We start from the raw sequence: 23909 nt of genomic DNA, 5'->3' as shown, positions 1-23909 counted from the left end.
AGTCAATCTTCAGGGGCAGCTTTCCAGTAGTGGAAAGGGCCAAAATGTCCAGAATGCCTTCATGTTGTAGCAACCCTAGTGGAGGCTTTTCAGCTTTTGAGATAGGAAGGGGTTAGGCACAAAAACCAGGAAAGCAACCAGAATGGGTGGTTGGAGGAAAAGCGTCTCAAGGACTCCATCCAAGGAACTTCAGAGAGCCAGATTTGGCCCATGGGCCTGAGGTTGACCTCTCCTGTACCTGAACATGGATTTCCAATCTAGCTTTGCTTAAGGAAGTGCTGTTGTTGTCTCTAGTTACACACATAAGAAGGTCAAAGAAATCTGTCACAGATTCAAGTAAGCTTGGATTTCCAAAGAACAACAAACAGGCTTTTCCCAAGCCAGATGGATTCCATGACCTTACAAATGTTTTGCCTACTTTGCGGGGATATACGTGCATTGCATTTATGTGTGTTTGTAATTTAGAAAGTCTCATAAATTCCTTTAAAAAACCCACCTTGATTCTGTCAAGCAGCAGATGACAGAAAGAATGAACCCTGGCAATCCATAAAACACCAGTGAAATGGCTCGGAGTGTGTCTGTATACATATTTTCATTCCTCACTTTCTAAAGTCTTTCCTGCTTGAAAGAACCAAGGGTTGTAGCTTGGCCAAGAGTAAGAAGCAAAGAACTATTGGAGGAACGGCAGTGAAGAACCAGGAAAGCAAAGACAGGTCAGTGTGACAAATGCCCCTTTCTGGTGGCAAAATCACAAAAGGCTCGTTCATTTTCTGCTTGTGCAAGTTCATTAACAATCAAATCACCATGAGGGCAAGCTTTTGCCATTTTAAAAAAGCGACTACCTGTCACCCAGAGCCCCAGCTCTCCTACACCTGTGGGACTATTTCCCAAACACACCTGTGCCTGTTTGGTGGCATCTTGATTCATACATGTTGAGCTACAGGACACATACTTTGTATGATGGTTTCAATTGTGTGAAACTTTCCAGAGACTTAACAAAACTCTCCAAATAGTAACTGGAAATGGGTATCAGTGAGGAGGAAGCACTTCAGAATCTGGAGAAATTGATTGCTTATTTAGGCCGCCCAATATCACCTGGTGGCATAGAATTATTTAGAATCCCACTTCAGAGCTGATGCTTTGCCAAGCCCTCAGTTCATTTCACTTCTCTAAGGACTCAACTGGGCCTCAGAGAGAAAGAAAGGGAGAATTCAGAGATGGAGGCTGGGGCCAACAGATAATGTCAGCACCTACCAACATCTCCTCCCCCTCCTCCTCCATGGCACCTAATCTAAATGGCCAAAAGTGTCTGTGCACTGGAGGTGGATACGCTTCCAAGGTTGGAGACTTGCTTGCATCTGAAGCAGAGGGAGCTGGAAAGGGTCCTCAAAGGACCCTTTGAGTTAGGACACAAAATGATGATTCCTGGGGAGCGACCACAGGAATTTTCGGATCCCCCCTTCTGCTGCTGTGGACAGGGTTACAAATCTCAGAGAGGGACTCTGGAGTCTGATCCTTCTCACTGCCCCCTTCACAGTCCTCATGGGAAGAAACATGAGAAGAGATATCAGCTATTGGTGGTATATAAATGAATTAAATAGAATAAAGGAATAAGAAACATGAGAGCAATGTTCCCAGAACACACAACTGGCCTTGAAGGACATCATAAAGGTCAAAAAGAGGGTGTTCCAGTGGCTGGGGGAGAGGCGGGGAAAAGAGAAGCCAGAGTGGAAAAAATCCATGGTCTCTCTCACGTTACTACGTATCTGGGTTCAGAAACTCTAGTGTAAAAATAAATATAATAATATGGAAGAAGGAGAAGAGAAAATGGCCTCCCTTAATCCTCCAGGGAAAAGAGTTCCTTGATGTCTTTTCTTCAACCCTAAGATTCTCAAATGCCTTGATGGTGCACAGAGTAAACATCATTTAAAATGCAATAAAACGGTAAACTCTTAAGTTCAGTGCCGTAAAGTCTAGAGAGAACACCCACATCTTGATTGCTTTGGTCATGGAAGCCAAACCAAAGCTGGCTGGGACTGAGAGAAGGATGGCAGGGAAAGCCCGACTCCTTTGCTCTCACCATCGATGTACTTATTCTCCTTCCAGGAAGTGTAGAGGATTATCTGCAGCAGAGGTCACAGAGTAGAGAGCCTTTCTCTGAGTTTGCACTGCAGCCAGAACGTTTTAGTTCCTGGATGTAACAGAGGGCGACTTGTCAACACCATACAAAACATTTTCACTTCCCTCTCCTACTGTGATGAGATGCTTTTCAACAGCTTCTTCCTGCGTGATATGCCAGCTGGAAGTGGAAAAACTAGCTTGAGGAATTACAGCAGTCCAACGGCCAAACATCATTTCAGAGAAACTCTCAGGGGCTGTGAGGCGCATCTAAGACAGATCTCAGCTTCTGCTCAGCTGGTCTGGAATGCTGGAAGTCAGAGGCCTTCTTTCAGTCTAAACATGCTTTGGGTCACACCCTTAGAGAGGGTTGCTGAATGTGAAAACAGATATTATGGGGAAACAGAGTTTCACCCATGGCACTGCAGTTTCAGATCGTGTGCCTTTGAAGTGTGAGATATGCATATAAGTGTGTACTCTATGTTTTCCCAATATATTTGTTGCCTAAACCCTGGATTCTGATTAATGGGTATGACTCTAATGCTAGGGAAGGTTTTTATTGTATAAGCAGGCTTCCAAGAGATGAAGAAATCTTTCAATATATTTTCATTCACTTTCTCATTTTCCTCACCTGAACTTTCTTTCAGTTTATACCTTTGGGAGAAAGGAAAATTTGTGTAGGAAAATATATAAGCATTATTTTTGTCCAGGACTGGACATTTCTTGACTTTTTGCAAGGACTTGACTAATGAAAGGCATTTGGGGGGATGGTTCTTCTCCCATATATGCCCTTCTGATATACACCTATGGTGTCAATCCCTTGAGTGGCAAACTTTGAAGTGTAAGAACTTTCAAGTGACTATTTCACTGTTTGCATTTGTATCTTCAAATACAAATTCACCATCTGCATGGAACTTTCACGGGTTATCAGGGATTAAAAAGAAAAGAAAGAACACTTGGGAAGTGCTGATGTTTAAAATTATTTAATCCTTCCACTCACTTTTCACTTCATTCATCTCTTCCAGGCAAGCAAATTATGAGAGCTCTATCATTATACATTTATATATACCCCACCCATCCTAATAATTACGTCTTATTTGCGCAGTTTCCATCATTTTTCCTCTTTTCCGTTTTAATTAATGTTTTACTGTTTCTCCTCAGAGCCATAACTTGCTTTAACAATAGTTAGTGCATTATTTGTCCAGCTTGAAGGAACTGTAATTATGATTAGTAATACTGGTTTAGGAGAGTTTATACATATGTTAAGGGTATCAAAGTTTGGGTAGGGATTACATAACCCACATTCCAGATAGATTCTTCTTCACTGGGACATAATGGGGACCAGTTTTCCCCATCCTAGTGGCTCCCAGGCATTTTATCCTTGTGTAATCAGTCTCCCCATCCATTCTAAACAGCTTTAGTTATTTCTCCAAATGTGCAGTGAGTGGCAGTTAGAGTTTTAAGCTAAAATAGACTGGTTATTTTGGCCCCACACTTTCAGCCCTTTTTTTACCCCTTTTACCGCACAAACACAGCCCCTAGGAGCTTTTCCAAAATGAATCTCCCTCTCTCTCTCTCTCTCCCTCTCTCTCTCTCTCTCTCTCTCTCTCACACACACACACACACACACACACACACAAACACATACAGATGCTCACTTTTGAAAAAAGCAAGCGGAGTTACTACAAACAGCACCCCCCACAAATTTGTTGTATAGAAAGAACTTCTTAAGAAATTGAAGTTACTTTTTTTAAGTTTAACAGTTTGAAAAATATATTTTAAAGGAGACATAGCTTTTACTAAATTAAAATCTTATTTGAATAAAATGTAGAGATCTGTAGAAACAGATGTTAAAATTTGAACTCCTCAGTGCAAAAACCCGCTTTGGCCACTAAAAGGTGCATGGTGCCCCCCCCCCCCCCCCAAAACTGAGTCAGCCCCCATCAGGAACTAGACCAAACCTCAGCATGGGTTCCCAATCAGCCGTGGTTTTCCATGGCCACTTGTGCTTCATGATGAACCATTGTGGCTTGTTTCATTGTGTCTTTTGCAGCGACAGCAGGTTTCAGCTGGCGGATACACATTGTCGTACAAACTTCAAAATTCCTTCTTGCTTCCTGGGGACTCCCCTGGGACCCACCAGCCTCCACGGTCACTCCACTCTGGAAAAACCCGGGACCCCCGCAGTGACCTAGGTTAGGAGGCAGTCCTTACAGTTGACTAACAAGTTACCTTGCAAAGGAAAATGATGCCATCAGGAAGGAAGGACTGGGGTAAGCGTGGCCACTGAACCACCCATAAATCAGCCAGGAACGACTGATGAACCCCATGGACCTCCGCCTCCTTACGATTGTATCCTGCTTTCCCACCTTCTTCTCCTTCTCCCTCTGGCCCAAAACACAGCGGTGGCGAGTAGAAGGAGCAGGCGAGCCCATGGCCAGCTCACGGACTTGTTGATTGCCAGTTAAGCATGGCAAGCAGTAGCCATGAGGAAGGAGAATGACAAGCGAAAGCAGAGCTTAGAAGGCAAATTCAATGAGGAGGAGGCCCAGTGGAGGCGGTCGCACCTAAGGGTCTCCAAGCCTTGATGCAACCTCAGTGCAGGCGGTGTGCAAAGCTTGTTGCAGAAGTTCAACAAAGCCAGCATTGTTGTAGAGATCATTCTCTCCCCAGCCTCTCATTCTCTCTCTGTCATATGTCATCGTTATCAATTTATTTCCATTACGTTAACATCTTGAACTTTTCTTCCACTTGCTTTAGAAATCCAGACATAAATGTTTTAACTGTTGAGTCCCTCTGAGGGCAGGGCTCTTGTGCTGAAGAAACATCACACAAACTTAGTAAGGAAGTCCAAGGCCATGACATAGAAACATAGAAAACAGATTGAGTCAGAAGCCTCCTCCAGGGCCATCTAGTCTGATCCCCAGCACCAGCCGGCTCTGCTCACGACATGCCCACCATGTGCACGTCCAGCCTGTCCTTGAACACCCGCACCGATGGGGCCTCAACGACCTCCCGTGGAAGCCCATTCCACACCCTCGGGGTCCTGACTGTCAGGAAGTGCTTCCTGGCATCCAAATGGAACCTTGGCTCCCTGAGCTTGGCTCCGTTGGAGCACGTTCTGCCTTCCTCTGCAGGGGAGAACAGGCCTCTACCCACCTCCATGTGACACCCCCTCATATACCTGTATGTCGCCAACATACCCCCTCCGAGACTCCTCTTGTCCAGGCTGAAGCATAGGTATGTGAGGGGATAGTGTAGCATGCCCAACCTGTTCTAGCCAGAATAGTATCTGTGGGCCTTGGTGGAGACCTTACATAAACCTTCTGGTGTGCTTCAGGTATTTAGGACTTCAGTTCCCAGCAGAAACTGCCAATGTGGCCATTTGGCAGGAGTGCTAGGACATGTATTCCAAAATAGCTGGACGGCACCAGAATGGAGATACGGTTTCAGTTTTCATTAAAACAACCCAAGTTATATTTCTATCCAATACAACTAGGAAAAAAGAACAAGACCACCATATCACTGGGTTATTTTCAGCCTTTCAGGAGGCATTTACTCAATGTATTTGTTTGCTATTTATAAGTACATATAAACCACTGACATCTACAGATCTCAGAGCAACACACAGCGAAAACACAGCTAAAAAGTGAAAAAACGAAGCACACAGCTAAAAAGCGAAACAAAGTCAAGCAAAGCATGCACACCTACGGATAGAAAGCTAATACATGGAATTCATAAAATATATGTCCGCAATAATAAAATACATGCATGGTGAAAATATACCAGGAAGACTTCCATAAAGGGGTGTGCCATTAACCTGTGCCGAAAGGAAGAATTGTTGGCTACATGGGAGGTCATTCTGTGACATGGGGACCGCTGTTGATTTATGGAGGGATGTGGAGGCTTGTGTTCCATACTGATACCATAAAATTTGGTCGAGCAGGCCACATCAGGGGCTCTACCAATACAGAGCAAAGGGACTATTCTGGTGCAATGAATTGGGACACTTTTTGGTCCACAAACTAAAGTTCAGTGTTTGGGCAATCCAAGCCAAACCATGACAAACCATTCTGGTGAGGGACGTACTGGTGTGCTACCATAGCTACAACTGTCAGGGGACTCAGGCCTTGTAGGAGGTCTCTTGCCGCCTAATGCAGAAGGACTCCTGCTACCACCATGAGACCCTTCTTCTCACCTCTACCAAACCTTGCAGGGCAAGTCTCCTCCCTCCCTCCCTCCCTGCCTCCAACTCAGTGCAATCTTCACTTACTTCCTCCCCGGGGCCTCCAGCCCCAACCTGGAGAACCCCCATGGGGCAGCAATGGGAAGGCTCTCTGGTCTGGGGTTGATGGCAGTGGGAAGGGAGGGTTCAGATGTGGCTTCTGGCTCTCATGGCCAAGACATCACAAGGTGATTCTCACAAGAATCCCCACAGTAACAGCCAGATTCAAACGGCCCTGGTAGCTACCTTCTCCTTTTGGCAAGGACCATGGGGAGGGACCAACTGGAAATTTTCTAAGTAAATAATAAGGTCCTTCTAGATCACCCACTGCAGGTGGCAGTCTGATGTCCCGGCTGGGGCTGGTCTGGGGGCAGGGGAAGAGCACTGCCTCAAGCAGGTATCTCACCCTCACATCCAAATGATGGACCAGGCAGGCTGGTACTCCATCTCTACTCACCTTCAAGTTGCCACCTTGGGCCATCTTAGCTCCCATGGAGACACATCACCCGGATAGAGGTAAATATTAGCAATTGGCTTGAATTCAGTTTAGATCAGGATTTAACCAGCTCCCATTTTGCAGAGCAACCATGGGTTTAGTGTCAATCTCCAAATCTGTATATTTCCAAGACTGCAATGGGATTCTTGTGCCAAAAAAGGAGGGGGATCATTTCAACAGCATTGAAGAATGCATGCTTTTGAAAAAAGGCTACATGCATTCCTTAACCAATAAGAGACAAATGTGTAAATTTCAAAGATGCACCAGAATTGATGTGTCTTTCTGGAATAAAAGATGTACAAGAAGAACACACAAATGTTCATATGAAAAGAAGAACAACAAGCCACACAAGCAGAAATGAATAAGCTTCAGGATGAAATTCCAGCTTAGGCAAGTTTGCATTTTGCTGGTTTGAACATCCCTGCTTTAGCATTACAGACTAGGAAAGGCTGTTTTTCCAGTTCAAAGATATTGTTCAGGCATTGCTGTGGGCCTTACACAGAGAAATCTGATAGTAGACCCGTAAAAGCAACAGTTAAATAGGTGCTGTCAACACCCATTTGATTTATGATGATTGCTGGGCATAAATTATTTTCCGACACATCCCTCTTTGGCAAACTTCTTTTGGAACTTGCCCTGACACCTTCATTGCAAAGCTTCTTTTCCAGCTGTTCACATTTGGACTTCCTTGAAATACCTTCCTGGTTTAGTTGAAACACTCCCATCAAGCAATTTACCACTTGGACAGGGCTGTGCTCTCCGTCCTAATCAGCCCATGTCAAGCTGACCCAGGTGGAGTGGCTGTGTCAAACACAAAATGTCAGGGGACTGGGATGCTTCTAATGACACAACCATGTAATTACCTGGTTGACCTGGGTTATCTCGACCGAGGATGCTCAAAATGTTCATGCAGTAATGTCCTAAGGGCAAATTATACATCCAAGCTGCCAGCGGTAACTACTTCTAATTCTAATTGCCAACCCATAGTATGGATGCTCCACATGCTCCAGCCTTTCCATTTAATTTCCCTTCATCGGTTCCTCCAGGACAACTGTACATTGTCATATGAAGAAAGCCCCCACCCTAAAGCTGAACACTTCCATCCCCTCCATTGTGTTGACTGCAGGTGAATGCAGTACGTTCATACTGAGAACAGACCCGTTAAGTTACATTAATTTTAGTGGGTAAAATTACTCATTTTACCAAGTAAAATTGCTCATTGTATTCTCATACTTTGACAAAATTTGGATCCAAGGAAAACACATGAAAAAAGGAAAAAGTGAACTAGCACAAGTTTCATTTGGGGTCATTTTGTTACCCCAGCACCTCTTGCAAGGAAAATGCTGTCTATGCAAGCCTTTCTTCTGACTGAATTCCCCCCTAAAAGATTTGACATAAAAACCTGGATGACATAAAAAGAGGTAAAATGGTTTTTACCTCTCAGCAAGTCCAGGTAATTTAATATTTAATCTTACATATGCAAAATGGAAAAAAATGCAGAGCTGTGCTTAGCCCATTGACTTTTTTCTTCCTGCATAGAAATAGTTTGGCCTACTAACTTAAAAAAAATCATAGCAAAGCTTTCCCTCAATGAATTTTAATTCTGTTTGCCAAAGAACTTAGCTAAGGACCTCAGCTTGTAAAAGTTCCCTGCACAAGTGTTCCTATGGATCTGCTGGGGTATTTTTGTGGTCCAGGCATGTTTTGGTTAATAATAAAGTAAAATAATGGGGTTTTTTTTAAACTGAAGTAAGCTGATTATACTCTTTGGAACAGTATCCCAGAAGGTCCCATCAGTAGGGCTACTTATGTATAAACTACAATCCAGAATGGGAGCTAAGGGGACCCTCCAAGGCAGGGTGAGGATTCAAGAGTAGCAGATAATGGCAACAATGGTCTGAGATCTCCAGCACTCAGAACTGGCTATATCACACAGGGATCCAAAGCTTTCAAGCAATGGCTATGTTATCCATGGCTGCCTGGAGTACAGATAGTTTGTGCCTTCTGCTTACAAGTTCTTGTCTTTTCATTCTGCTGTTTGGAGAGTGCTGGGCACCACTGGGAATTTCAATAGTTTGCTCATACAAAAATCATAAAACCAGACTGGGAAATAGGAGAAAAGGAAGATGCATTTGTATGCATTCTTGCCTGGTGTGTACAAAGCACGTGGATACTTTGCTAGTAATGCATGTAAAACATCACGTTGCATTGGCGAGAAGTCTGATGAGGATACAGAATGTATGAAAGGGAGAGTTGTTTTCAGTGCAAGGATGTAATCTTCTCCATAATCTTTCTTCACATCTGGGGTGAGGTTCTCCAGAAGGATCTGTTCTTCCCGCATCCAAAGCGCAGGTGTTCCCTGAATAGCTGGAAGATTAACCAGTCAAATCATAAATATCTGAACTTCTTAATTGGGCATTTGAGGCTTCCAAGCAGCATCTTCCCCTTATACTGAGACACAGCTTTTGACGTTCTACCTTTTGGGTTCAGTGGGTACAGCCCAGCTCAGAACTCAAAAGGAGAACCCAACTGAGAATTCCACACCTACTGAAATTGCAACTTCGCGTACAAAAGAGGGCAGGGGAATGAAAAAAGGAGTTGTGATAAGAGGAGGAAGGGAGAAGCGTGGATCTGCTAGATCCAGCCCAGAAGCCTTCCATCTAAAGAGGCCCTGTCCTTTTGGAGTGCTTTTTTAATATAGTCTGAATGAGCTGCACATGATAGGCCAACCACATAGCCACATTGCCCCCAGAACATCTCCATGCTCAAATGGTTCAAAGATGCCCCAAACAGACTATAATCAAACTCTGGAAATGACCGTGTGAACAGGCTGCGCTGTTAAAATCAGATCAGTGGAGTTTTTCTGAGAACTTCCCTCAAGGAAAGCTTCCTTAGCAAAGGTTGTGTATTTGTGCTGTACAGAAAATTTCTGACACACTCAAGTTGATAGAAAAGTAACTTTTTGAAAAGGAGGAAGTTTTGGAGACGTTCTCATGGGTTTGGGAGGTGTCTTGTGTTTCCCTTACTTCGGGTGCCAAGGAAAAAGTGTGAGGGTTTCACCTTTTGTTGTGCAATCATTCTCCCAGCATGCTGTAGCTGCTTGGCTTACCACATGGCCATCAAAACCCAGGAGAAGACTCTGTTTGTTATGTAGATTTATATCTGTTAGATTTATATCTTGCTTCTTCTTTAAAAAAATAATTCAAAGTGCCTTACATCATTCTCCTCCTGCACAATCTTATCCTCACAGCAAAAACCCTGTGGGGTAGGTTGGGCTGAGAGTCTATGACTGGCCCAGAGTCACCCCACTGGTCCCCACACAGGCCTCGCAAACAACGAGGTGAGGCATGGCAATTTACCTGTTTTGAAGGCAGACGGTTGAATGACAGAGACTCTGATGCCCCATTTCGAGAGCTCCTGCCTCAAGACGCCAGAAAACATGGACAGTGCTGCTTTCGATGCTCCATAGGCAGCCATGCCTGGCATTGGGACCCCGCCTGTGGGAGCCATGGAAAGAAGCTCTTGAGAGGATTGCTTTGAGTGACTTGACGAAGTGAGCGGTTTGCAAGGAAGAAAGCTGAGCTGAATTGCCGTGCGGAAGCTTCGTACAAGGCACGGAAAGAGCCCCTCTTCACCCACGCTTCTTCCATATCAGCCCCATTCCCCAGTGGCCCACCCTGGGAAAGCTGCAAATTTCTAAAATTTCCACCAGGGTAGACATTGGAAAGTTACCATTGCCAAAGACCTCACTCCTGGCTTCATTCCTTTTGCTTTGCTTCGCTTTGTTTTGCAAATGCTGGGGACCCACCAAAAAATTGACGTTGGGAAATGAAACAGGAATATGTACACTGAGAGAGCCCCAGAAAGTCAGACTTAGCCCCACGAGAACTAGGCTTGGCTTGAGCTTCCCCACTCCTGTTTGGGAGGAAAGGCAGCCCCAGTGGGATATTATGGGCTGCAACAGGGGGATATGTTTGCTTCTATAACAGAAATAGGCAGGCCAATCTGCATGGCCATGCAACAGAAAAACTGTCAGTGGTTTTGGCGACTACAGGACTATGCATATTTATCAACTTGCCATTCCAAAGATTCTCAGCTGGCTGTTTTCTCCACTACTTTTTTGTAACCCCTAAATGCCGCAGACGTTTTGACAGACCAGCTTTTTCACTGCTAAAATTGATGAATGTATATGCCATTTGACTTGGCAATTGGCTGCCCGCCATGTTGGAGACAGAGATGGAAGCCATGGAGAGGTGACGAGGCAACTGTTTTTAACAGCTCTGCATTGGGTTCATGCTCCCTTGTCTTCATCAATCCCCATTGTCAGGAAGGACCTCTCACCATCTGAAGATCCGCAGGGGAAAATGCCCTCTACTACCAAACTACACTGCCTGAAGCGACTCATGTTTCCATTATTTAAAAAAAATGTTTAAGAGGTCCCCAAAGGCGGGCGAGAATTTTTAAATATGCATAATGCGCTGTTTCTGTACTGTGGGAATTGATCTTGTGCTGCAATTTTCTGATGAATATCAAAGAGCGAGCAATTTTACATGATGCATTTGGTGAACTTGCTTCAACAGTTTACAACAGGGAGAGGCCACAAATGCGCCAGCTGCTGTTCTGACATGCCAATCAAATATAAAAAGCTCTAGTCTGTTTGCAAGCAACATGCCAGACCTTGGGGTGTCTTCCTTCTGCCCTTGAGGCAGCTGTGTTGGTGACTCCAAAGGCAGAAGACCACCGTTTGAGCTGTCCTGCCAAAAATCCCAGTGGGGCCTGAAGCTCTCTTTCTTGTAAGGAGAGGAAAACCTGTGTGTACTGACAGCTTCTGGGAGAGAGGAGCTTCACAAAAGCCATGGCAAGAGGTGTTGGCTTGGAGGGAGCAGTTGATGTGTCCATCAACTGGGCTATGGAGCATCCTTGAACCTTTCAGGGAACCATTCTCACTGCAGAGAGGGGGAGCTTGTGCTTTCTTTTGCTTGCTTATCTGAAACATTCATATTTCATCATGGCATTCAATAAACCGTATGCCATTTTCATGGCTTCATTCCTTCCCATGCATCCTCAGATCTGCAGTGAGGTGTCTTGGCTGGACTCTGGGAAGAACTGTCATCTGGTGCCCCAGTCCAAAACTCTACTAACCAAGTCATTCTTGCTCTATTTAGCCATGCCAAAATCCAGACCGTGTCTACTGTTCCCTATGGGCAGTTCACCTTCTCCCCTCGTGGAACAAGGAAGAAGCTGTATGTGGATCCTAGAGACTGAGCCCTGAGTTTGAGCCTAACCATAAAGCTCTATCCTACCTGTCACTGTTCCCACCTCACCTGGCTTCAGCTTCCTAACTTGTCCACGTTCTACCCTGTCTGGCCAAAGTCACCGGCTGCTTCTTAGACACTGTACCCACAAAACATGAGACCAGGGATGTCCAGCAGACTAACTTCCCATCTCGGTCTCAATGTCTATCTCAAAGCCTTTGGAGATCAGAGGAAGCCTTGTAGGTCCTTCATGAGATGCGACCACATATTACCTTACTGGCCACCATCCCTCAGTAGCATCTACCGTTCCTCAAAAGCCTTCTCCATGCCATTCCTGGGCAGAAAATGTGGCCTCTTCCAATGGCCTTCTAGAAAAGGACTCGCTCACCCAGATTTTCCCTGGCACACAATTAAATTAATCATGCTGCTTCAGTTTCTTCTGCTCCTACGCTGCTCTGTACTATTCTTAGCATCATCATCATTAAAATCAGAATTGTTTTTAAATGTGTGCTTCAAATGTGATTTTAATATTAATATTTTAAACATGATGTTCATGTAATTGGAATTGTTTTTTAAATGGTATTTTAAATATGACTTTGAAATTAATATTTTAAATGTGCTCACATTCTTATTATTGGAATTCTTTTTAAATTATGTTTTAAATATGATGTTGACATTAATATTTTAAATGCAATATTCATCATCAGCATCATAATTTCTCTTCTGTACCATGCAACGGCCGAATCTTTTCAGCCAGTTCACAGAGAACTTCACGTTGCAATGTTATTATGCTTAGCTGAATATAAATGACACAAATAGAACAGAATAACTCAGTTGACCATTCCTCCAAAGCTCCAGGTCACACATATGCTTTCTTTGGTGTTATCACAGTGGGATCTGCATGCAGAGGGAAGGGGTTTCAATTTGGAAGCCTATAGGAAGGCTTCGAAAATATGCTAGTCTGCAAAGCACAATCAACCACAAATCTTGGTCAGCACATGTACAAATTGCACAAACACATCAGCTTGACTCACCTGCCATGCTTGAGATGTTAATTAGCCTTCCTTTGGATGTCCGGAGCAATGGCAAGAATGTTTTGGACAATTCAACGGGACCAAAGAAGTTGACATCCATGCACTGCTTGTAGGAATGCATGGATAGCAATTCCCCATCTCCCACAAATCCCAGTATCCCAGCATTGTTGATCAAGCCCCAAAGATCTGGCAAGGGGGGAGAACAAAGCATATAGAAGTGTGTTAAACCATTTTTAAAAATCCCTGCAACAAGCAGGATCCTAGAATAGCAGAGCTGGAAGGGGCCAGGAAGGCCATCAGGTCCAGCTGTTGCAGAACATCAGCTTACATCTTCCCGCTCCAATGACTGTCCAGTTGCTTCCTGAATGATAAACAGGCAATAAAGGCAAGCATTTCTCCATAGCGAGATTGCTAAACAGCCTTTTGCAAGCACGCTACAGGAATGCCGCACCCTTCCGTTCATGCATTTCCCGAATCAAAAATGCCAGGTAGGAATATAGATCTCCTCCTGGAGATGTTCCAGGAGTCGCAGGCTTTCCACTGGCCCTGCTCAATAACTGGTGTGGTGTAGCGGTTAGGAATGTGGCTCTGGGGCTCAGCACCTTAGCCCAGCCTACCTCACAGGGTCGTTGTTATTGTGAGGATGAGCTCGAGAATAGAATTGTGTTAGCCTTACGAATGCCTCCAAATGTTCTGAAGATCTCTGCCTTTCAGCAACAGCCTTCCACGGCTGTGTGGGTCACCATTTTGGTTTGACCTGATGCTTGATTGCTGAGGAATAGAAGCAGCCAGGATGCAACAATCTCGCGGTAGCAATCAGACACAGATAATATCTGGTGTGCGAACGGGACGAGGGGACAGGAGACTCCAAGGTGGCATGCAACTGGGTATAACATATATCAATTTCTTGCATTCACTTAGCTGAGCAAAGTGAACGGACCCTGAGGCCAACATAAAAAAAGCCACACCTCTGCAGCCTCGTGAAATGTCCTTTCAGCGCTACAGAGAATCCTGCAGCAAGAATCAGAGAAGCACATACCTGCATGTTTCAACTTCTTTTGCACGGCGAGAAACATGTCTTTAATTTGCTCAGACTTGGTGATGTCGAGCTTCAAGAGAGAAAGTCTCTCTGAGCACGTCTTCCTCAGGTTTTCTGCTCCGGGCCCGTTCAGGTCTAAAACACTGGCAAAGACGGTGAATCCCAGCTGGTCAAGGTACTTTGCAAGTTGGTGCCCAATGCCAGAGTCAGTTCCTGGAGAAAAACCAAACCAGAATATGCATGAGACCCGGCTGTGTCCTGGAGGGGCAGGAAAGACCTGCGATTCTGAGTGCTGAATTATCAGGGACCCTGATGTAATCTGAAACCCCCTAAAAATTTCCTGTTCAGCCCAAGTTTATAATGAGAGCTTTGTGGGAATGAATAGCACAACAGCCGATAGCTGGCATATTGTCACCAGCCAGGATTTGACAATATTTATCATAGACCTGCAGAAATAATCAGTCACAGAAAGTGGAGGCAGTGTGTTGAAGTGGTTAGAGCACTGGACTTGGATGTGGGAAATGTGTGCTCTGGTTCTTGACGCTCACGGGCTGACCTCGGACCAGCCCCTTGGGACAGCTAGGCAGAAAAATGGAAATGAACCCATGTGATCTGTCCTGGGTTCCTCACAGGAAAGAGGGGAGGATATAAATGTGATGGATGGAATAAATGCAAAAGAACTCGCTGCCTCTCTGTTGTAAAGCAACATATTTCAGGGAAGCTGCTAGTCCTGTTGAAGAAGATACTGCTAGAGCTGGTTTGTTGATTTTTCCACGGGAGGTGGTTGAGGCCCCATCGGTGAGGGTGTTCAAGGCTAGGCTGGACATGCACATGGTGGGCATGTCGTGAGCAAAGCCGGCTAGAGCCGGGAGTCAGACCAGATGGCCCAGGAGACCCCTTCTGACTCACTCTATGTTTTTCTGTTGATGTGACTCTGCAAAGCAGCTTGTCTTTTGGATTCTCCCAAGGCATGGCTGTGAGCACATTATGGGCACTCTTGGTTCCAACTTTGCTGAGTAGCCGAGACCGGGGATTCTGAAAACATTACAGTAATGACAACACCCTCAAGAAAGGCATTCAGTGCATGGAAGCTAGCGGTCTTGCAGGGATGAAACAAGATTCTTGTTTGAAGTGGATCTCATGTTGGATGGTACAAAACTCTTACTAGCCTTGATCGTGTGGCTAGAGGAAATTCTTCGAGGCCAATTACCAGAAAACTGCCTCTACCACTGATCTCATTGCATCGACTTATTCACTCTTGTTCTTGTTGTCTTAAACATCAGGAGAACCCCAAGCAGTTATTTATGACAATCTTTCCATCCCGGTCCTGCAGGGTAAAATCCAGTCGCAAGTGCATCAAGTCATCCATTCTGAGCATTGCCACATGCCTGGCTGAGGCTGCATGAAATATGTTAATGGTTCCAATTAGTCCTCCAGAGAATTTATTTTCGTCTCTGGCAAAGGCTGCCTGACTGCATGGAGGTTTTTCAGGGGTTGCTCGGAATTCTCCAGGCAAAGTCAGCTTGGGAATGCTTGGAATTTCACCCCCCCCCCCCTTTTCCCTTTTGCTTTGAAAAAGTAGCAGGTTGCATTCAAGGCACTTGGTAATTTTTATTATGTAAATTTGAAACACTTGGTAGCGGGAGGCCTCTGAAGTCACAGGAAGTTTGTCCAGGGACTCTTTTTAAGAGTTACAGTATGTTTCATTGCAAAGAAAGAGAGGCAACTTTATAAGGGATTTTTTAAGGCGATGTCAAAACAATATCCAGCAGGATCAGGGTCCTGGTCACCCAGGGACCAACAAGATGCCCACAGGAAAACCCCAAGCAGGGCAGAAATGCCACAGCTCTCTCCCACCCCATCTTCCCCAGCACCACATTAATCTGGTGTGATGTGGAATAATGTAGCATGCAATATAGGACTGCTTTTAAGTCTGGGTTGTCTGAATGGCTCCCTCCTACTCACAGTGCATTCCATCTGACTTTCCTACCACACTTCAAAGGACTGTCATCTGGAAACTTTGCAGGCAGAAATTGCCCAGATTCCCTGCAGCTGTTGGAATGTGAGGACGTGATCTACTTTCTCTTTGTTTGGTACACTCGGAGCAGAGAATGCCTGTTGCTCAAAGCGTAGCTACGAACCAGGGCTTTCCTCCAAGAGGGTGACATGTATAGCTGCTGGTGACTCTACTCCAACTTCTTCAGTGAGAGAGGAGGCATCTAACACCCGAGGAGCAGCCAGGGGAATGGCTGGAACATGCTGTACATTGACTTTGCGGCATAACACAGAAAGCAGAATATGCCCCACGAATATTCACAACTCAAGATGTCAAGCAGCGTGCTCTTTTTTTGTGAATGGCTGTTGTGTCGAGAGGCCATTGAAGAATTTTCCTTCTGTCTCCCTCCACTGACCCCCCGGTCAATGTATAGCACCATCTCCCCCCCCCCCACCCCCTTTGGCGAGCTGCCGTTCAGACAAACAAGCAATTTGTATCTAGGTATTGTGCGCTCCTGTGGCATTGTGTTCTTGGCACTGTTGTGATGCAATTTATCATGAGTATTTAGTGTGGAATGTCAGGAGCAAACTTGTATTCCCTAGATCTCTTCTGTTCAGATGTGCAGAACGAACCTGATTCTGCTGCTCAGAGCATCATTTTGCAATGAAAGAAGATGAAGAAATGAAGCCCAGATAGAAACCTTAAGAAGTCACTTTGCTGTTTCCAATTCCAGCCACCTTATGCAGGCTGACTTAGGACTTTGTTCTAGCACACGGGTTGGATTGTGCTCTAACACAGAAAGGTAGAAACCTCAAGGAATTTCTGCCTGAGATAAAAGACCCTCAGTTTGCCCCAAAAATACAGTGTCAGGAAAAAGATGGAATAGGCAAATTCCTAAGAACTGACAGGATGTAAGGCAGGGAGATAGAAAGCTTTGGAAGTGACGAATTGCAGAGAGATCATTCAGTAATGTAACGTTTCCCACCCTCCTTCCAGAGATGATATTTGACTGAGATTTGTAAACGCCACAATGTTCCTTCTTACCTGTGATAAGCACTGCTTTGCGGTCCACGGGAAGCATGGTTTGAAGAGAAGTGGAAACACAGTAGATGAGGCACACCACCGAGAACAAAGTCAAGCCCAGGTAGCTTCTCAGCATTGTGAAACACAGAGTCCCCAAAGCAAAAAGCAAGATGAGGCCCCAGACAAAGGGGGTGGGTTTCTCGATCCGGCTCTTCTTGGCAGCATAAAGAATCGTTCCCCCATAGAGCACAGTTGCTCCCATGTAGACCAACAAGGAGTTATCTGCTTCGGAGTTGGGCAGGCCCATGATCTCAGCTGGACGACAGGCAGGACGGCACAGCAAAGGCACTGCAAAAAGAGCAGGACCCAAAAAGCTGAAGACACACGTCAACAATTCCTAGCCGAGCTGTGAATGCATGGCTTCCTATAAGAGAATGCAGCTTATATAGGAACGGGACAGAGGGAGGAGGTGGGGAGGTCACAAAGGGGTCAGTGCCAATTGAGGCTGGGAGAGATATTTAATGCCTCCAAACAGTGAAGAGTGTGGTGTGTGTATGTGTGTGTGTGTGCGCGCATGCATGTGCTGTGCACAGTGGCTTGCTTCAGCCGCTTGCTAGAAAAGATATAACTTTTGGACACCTTCCTATCACCTCTTTGTGTATTACTTGAATCAAAAAAAATGCAGGAGGACTCTACCTTCTGAGGGACACCCAGCTTGGGTAATGATTGACAGAGCCAGAAGTAAACATGAAGCAACAAGCAATTCTCTGGGAGGCAGGAACTATTGCATAATTAACATTTTTGCAGAAGTTGTCACTCTTAAAAGGAAAGACAGAGAAACAACATGCTTCCACCATGGTAGAGGTGTCTCTCTGCCCCCACTGCCTTTTGATGTTTCCTCTTCCCACTGTGATTCCTTAATAAGTACAATGCCTGTCCTTTCATCAGCTTGTTCTAAGGCATGACTGCATCACTTAATTAGCAAGTTTAATGTCCCCTCCAATACTGAGCCCATTTGTCTGAGAGAATCCTAGCCATCTTGCTTCAGTTTCATGAGCAAATGAGATCAGCATTGCAGAAAGTGGGCAAAGAGATGATTCCCTTCCTGTTTTTTAATCCTACAACATGGCAGGTAAACTGTGGGGCAGACGCCTTAGGATAAGACAGGAGAAAGAAGGAGAATCCATCACAGGGTAGATGCTTCATTTCTGAAATTTGCTACCTTGAGATGAAGTGCAGACCACCTATTGGGTGAGCAAAACGGTCAGGCTTGGACATTTTTCCAGGTGTGCATCCATCTGCCGACCACAGTGTGTTTTTTGTCTGCATCTTAGAAACCTGCACACTTTTCTGGTGTGTTGTGCATTTTTCAAAAGTGCCCAGGCTGTTGTCTTGTGGAAACCAACACAAACAGAAAAATCTGTCAGTTTCAAATTGTAAATGGTATTTGGGTCTGAAAGGTGTGGCAGAACTACGTTCTCACCCATCCTAAGCCACCAGTTTGATGGTTTAAAAAATATGTTAGATAAATTCATGGAGAAAGGCTATCCATAGCTACTGGGGATTTCATGCAACTTTCAGACTGACGGTTGGTGCGCAACTTTGGTTCCAGTCAAGTACCAATACAAGAGTAGGGATTGTTGTTTGATAAGAACTTACCAACATCTGCATTTCTTTCAGACCTAGAATCTTTGCTTTGCTTTGCTTTGCTTTGCTTTGCTTTGCTTTGCTTCGCTTCGCTTCGCTTCGCTTCGCTTCGCTTATGAATGAGGAAGAAACCAAAACAGACAGATCAAACCATTCGGGCACAGAGCATTGAGTGCTTAGTGCTTAAGAAAGCCTTCCAGTGGCCCTCAACATCAACTGAAAGGGACACAGAACCATGGAGAGTCCCGCAGTGTAGGTCATAAACCAAGCTTTGTAAACATATTGCCCACCTCACCCTGCCCACTCACATGGGAAGAACCAAGCCAGCTGCGTCTGCAAGGCCAGGAAACTGACCTTCAAGGTTAGCAGGGAGAGAAGGGGAGAAGACTGGCATTACGGAGATGCCGGGGTCCTGACGGCAGCGCACCCTCCTCCCCTCCCATCCAAAGCATGAGTGGAGCCAGCTGAAGCTGGGGGTCAGACTGGATGGCCCAGGAGGCCCCTTCTGACTGCTCAGTTCCTATGTTTCCAAAGCACCTGCACAGGATGGCTGAAAACCTCTCCACCACACCTTGCACCATGCATTGAGTGTATGCAGGATTCTGAGTTTGGGAACTTATGCGCTTCAAGGGTGCAATGGATTGGTTTGTGCACCAGAAGTCTTACTTTGAATCCCTCTGCATTAAGTGATGGATTTGGTGTTTGTTTTCCCCTGCCCTGCCCTGCCCTGCCCTGCCCTTTTCAGCTCCTAAAATTGAAGATGTTTCTCCCACATACATTTTTTTTCAACAATGCTCATTCCACCTCATACCACAAAAATTGCTTTTGAAAAGAAATGGAAGGAAAGGGAATTTAGAGGTATTGTTTGGGATGGATTAGGGTTCTTGTGTTTACCTTGCTCATGAGATGTCTAAGGGATCACGCAAATGTTCTGTCCTTCACTGACAGCTGGTGACCTCTTTGGCTTCTCACTGTTCAGTTGAAGTCCAAAGGAAAACATATGAGGAAATTCCTCCTTTTGGGCTTTTGTCAGATTAGGTGACTCAGGCAGAGCAGAGACATGGAGAGACATAGAACAAAGAAACATACAAAATACCCTCAGCTCTGTCTCAGCCTGCCTTTGGGTTAGCTCACCACAAAATAAGTTCAAATTCAAGTCTGATTTGCCCTGAGAATGAAGCCAGAAAAATAATAAAACCCTATTTCCCGGGGAAAACACTCCTGAGAAATTGGAGGACAAAGTTTGGCAGAGCACTAAACTTAGTTGCTTCCCTGGAGTTGAACACAGCAATGTTCTGCTCACGCTTGCAGTGTGTCAGGTGCGAAATCAGAATGGTGTTGGCAATATGGTTGATACTACGATTGTAGTTCATCCCCTGTCAATGGTGGGCCCAGTATTTAAGAAGCTGATGGACACTTTCTCCTCCACCTGGAGAACATCTGGGCAATTGTTCTCCTAGTTTCTCTGTCCAGAGATATAGCAAAGAATTCCAAGAGGTGATTTGGATAAAGTTCTGCCTTGGAGAGCAAGGAACAACACGGTCGTCTTCGGGATGGAAATAGAGGCACCTTCCAGATTTTCCTTGGGCAACTGTGTCAGAATTCTCAGTTGTGCACGAGTGAATAAGAACTGACCAGAATTCACAAATTCATAAATGGGATGGGTAAAGACTGAGATATAAAGGCTGAGATTCCTATGCCCAACGTAGGAAAAAAGAAGGAACAGATTTGTTGTTCTCAATTTTAGGTGTGTATGGTGGGGATTATGCATGTGCCTGAATGCAGAGAGGTACATGCACACACATGTGTAGCCCTCCACCCTGAGAGACACCTGGTGTGCCCTCCAGGGCCAAAACTCTATGTGCCTAATTACAGCCTCAGACAGCTGGAAGCCCAAATATCTCCACCCAAACCAACCTGCTTGTGCATTAAGATCTTTCACGCAGACCCTCCTCTGCGCCTCTTCTCTAAGAAAAGCACTTTATGAACATGCCAAAGAAACAATTTGTGCTTAGAATATGACCTTTGTTCCATATTACTCAGAAGGAAGGGGCTCCTCAGAGAGGCTCCAAAAAGACATTCCAAGGTTTCAGCTACCAAACACCATACTTCAGCGCCAGGCACCGTAGATGAGAAAGGTGACGCTTTAGAAAGAACGTTCAAAAGGCATGCAAACATGGCTTCTGCTCTGACTAGTTAATTCTGTTACTTCTTGGCTGGATCCCTGAGTCATTTGGGGCCAGATTCTCCCCCTGCCTCCTCTACCCTCTCCTCCTGTCCACGCACCCGGCCTCATCCTGGTTCCATCTGCAGTTCTCCAACCCTGCACTGTTCTTTCTGTGAGAGATAATTATAGGACACCAGTACACAGATCCGTTTTGTACTCACTGCTGAAGCTGAAGCATGTCAGTTCACCCAGATTTGCCGGAGTGATGGATTTTTTTTCCTTCCATTTACATCCTGCCTTTTTCCTACCAAGGGCGCAAGGCAGCTTACATCATTCTCCTCCTCCATCTTATCCCCACAACAACAAACAACCCTGTGAGGTGGGTTGGGCTGAGAGATTCCCTGCTGCCCATCCCTACAGTGGCTAACCGGGGCTGGTCCAACCCCGAGGCAGAGTGAGACGGCTGATTTGGGGTCCACAAAAAGCCACTTTTAGTTCTACCAGTGATCCATGCAGCAATAACATTAACAGGAGTGAGTCCAAGGCACCATGGTGGAGCCCATGCATAAGCTTGCCAGGACAACCCCTGAGGTTGCCAGATGGGGCTGGAAAAACTCCTACCGAAACCCCGGAGAGCGGCTGCCAGTCAGTGTTGGTGATACTGGCCTAGAGCTGTAATGCTGTGTCTCAGAATAAGCTCGTTCGAGGTGCTGCTCTCCAGGGACAGGGAGACATACCTGTGGGATTTCAATGCCTGGCACTGAAGGGCTTTGCCCAGTGACCTAGGCTTGTGCAGGTGATATTTGTGTCATGAAGAGCCTAGCAAGTCCGCGCCAAAGGAGGCTTCCAACACAGACAGGAGATCTTGTAACTCTGCCTCTGCCAGCCAAATATCTCAGGCTCAGTGCTACTTCCAGAATGTCTCTGAGTTCCAGCTGCTGGAAAAGTGCCCACAAGGAAAAAAAAGTCTTTCCAGGTGCTCTTTGTGGGCTTCCAGTACCTATCTGGCCACTAACTGGGCTGCACTGGGTATGTACATTCATATACTTCATTTCTCTGCCACCCCAAACTCCCTAGACAGATCACAATGATCAAAACCATAAAATACAGATTGACAAAAGCAGTACAGAAGTTTACAACTATGGTATAAAATAAAAATAGAAGCCAAGAGAAATTCTAGGAATAGTGCAAAGGTTTAAAGCACAGTAGCAGATTTAAAACCACAGGAACGTAAATGCTAAAATGACTTTGAATATAAGAAAGTCTTTGCCTCATTCCTGAAAATCTCAACAGGCAACCTCAGTGGGAAGCTTATTCCACAACCAGGGTGCCCAGCAAAAAGTGGTTGATGTCTAGGGATACATGGAAAAAGTATTTTCAGTTGGATTTTGGTCACCCCTTGGGATCAGAACCACCCTTGATCTAAGTCTGGGCTGCACTGAGAATATTTCTGATCTTGCAATATAATTCATGGACTGCATCCCTTTGTGTTGACATTTCAACAGTGTATTCAGTGGCCATGTGCATTCGGCAAAATGCGCACGGAAAGATACACAAATGGTCTTTAGGGGGAAAAGTTTGCAGTCTGCTTGGGACACAAGATGAAAAGAGTTTGTGGGTTGGGGAATTTTGATCAGTTGGGGGGTGCCTGGACTGGTGTTGGCAGTTGTCCCTTAGTCTGATGCAGGAGGTATATCGTATCTTAAGATCCCACTCATTCCTACAATCTTGCTGCCGCTGAACAATTTTGCGGGTGCTGCTATTCTTTGAGCACTGTTGTAAGTAAAGGTTTCAAATGCCTTATGCTTCCAGGCAGCTTTGGAGACCATAAACTAGGGATTTAAATCTGCAAAGTCAGCTAATCCATAGAAGATCATGGAGGCTTTAATTTTGAGTAAATATGCTTAAGAAGTAGGTAGAAAAAGCTTTGCTCCAGATGATCACCATATCAGGGAGCCAGATTTACCTGGGTGCTACCCAGGTTGACATTTACCAGGTATTCTGTATCATTTATATCTGAATCCGAAATATGAGGAAACAATTTTGCACTTATCTGTGTACGAATGATCGAGAAGTATGGATATTGAGCGGGTGTGAGCGAGAAAAGGGGAGCTGGCTTGTGGGGAGATAACAAGAAAAGGGGTTTTTTGTTTCTGCACTTTGAGCATTTCTTAGCCAAACAGACAGTTGGCCTGATTAAAGCCAGCGTGTCGAAGTTCTTTTACTCCGAGGGCCAAATCCCGTTTTGGAGATGGCTCTCGGCAACCACTTTTTAATTGTGAGCAGGACCAGAGGCGAAAGGAGGTGATAGTAGATGCAAAGGGTGTTAGCGAAGTGTAGTCTGAATACTAAAAAAATCCCAGAATAATTGAATGCTCTTGCTGTTAGAAGCTAAGCCTTAACGAGGTATTTTAACCTTACGGGGAAGGGGGAAACTGCATAAATGAAAGTGGATGATCAAAGACGACAGTCCATCCCGTGCCCAGAAACTCCCAAGCTAGTTCAACTAGAAGCAAACAACATCAGTGTCTCTCTGAGGCAATCCAAGCCAGGGAGCTGCACCAGCCTGTGATTACCAAGAAAAGCTTCAGCTCTGGGGTGATATGGAAATAAATAAATGCATAAATAAATAAAGACTAATTCAGATCTAAGACAAACAGAAACAAAGGCACAGTTAGATGCTGACACAAAGGATAATGGGGGAGTTAGCACAGAGGTGGTCTATGCGTGAAGGAAGACCAACACAAACCTAAGGGAGTTGCACAGAATTTAGGCTCACCCCCCACCCCCAAATATGTCCCCTCCCCTTCTATCATGCCAACCAGGTGGCTCACAATAATCAAGAATGGGATGGCAACTTGAAAACTAACAAATTTACTCTGGTGTATGTTTTTGTACCTAGAACAGTA

General features: G+C 45.2%; 1 protein-coding gene across 1 annotated transcript; it reads right to left on the bottom strand.

Moving 5' to 3' along the window:
* Positions 1-8701: 8701 nt before the first annotated feature.
* On the bottom strand, positions 8702-17493 carry HSD17B2 (hydroxysteroid 17-beta dehydrogenase 2). The gene is made up of 5 exons (XM_044427960.1): positions 17208-17493; positions 14168-14380; positions 13129-13314; positions 10199-10336; positions 8702-9206 (listed from the first exon to the last, which is right to left on the bottom strand). Exons 1-5 carry the CDS (start codon positions 17491-17493, stop codon positions 8866-8868), a joined length of 1164 nt encoding a protein of 387 aa, XP_044283895.1. The 3' UTR covers positions 8702-8865.
* Between the last annotated feature and the right edge of the window lie 6416 nt (positions 17494-23909).

Source organism: Varanus komodoensis, unplaced genomic scaffold (assembly GCF_004798865.1).
Source record: "Varanus komodoensis strain SLA01 unplaced genomic scaffold, ASM479886v1 scaffold19, whole genome shotgun sequence".
Taxonomy (NCBI): domain Eukaryota; kingdom Metazoa; phylum Chordata; class Lepidosauria; order Squamata; family Varanidae; genus Varanus; species Varanus komodoensis.
The sequence above is the reverse complement of the archived record's forward strand: the minus strand, read 5'-3'. Positions and strand labels throughout refer to the sequence as shown.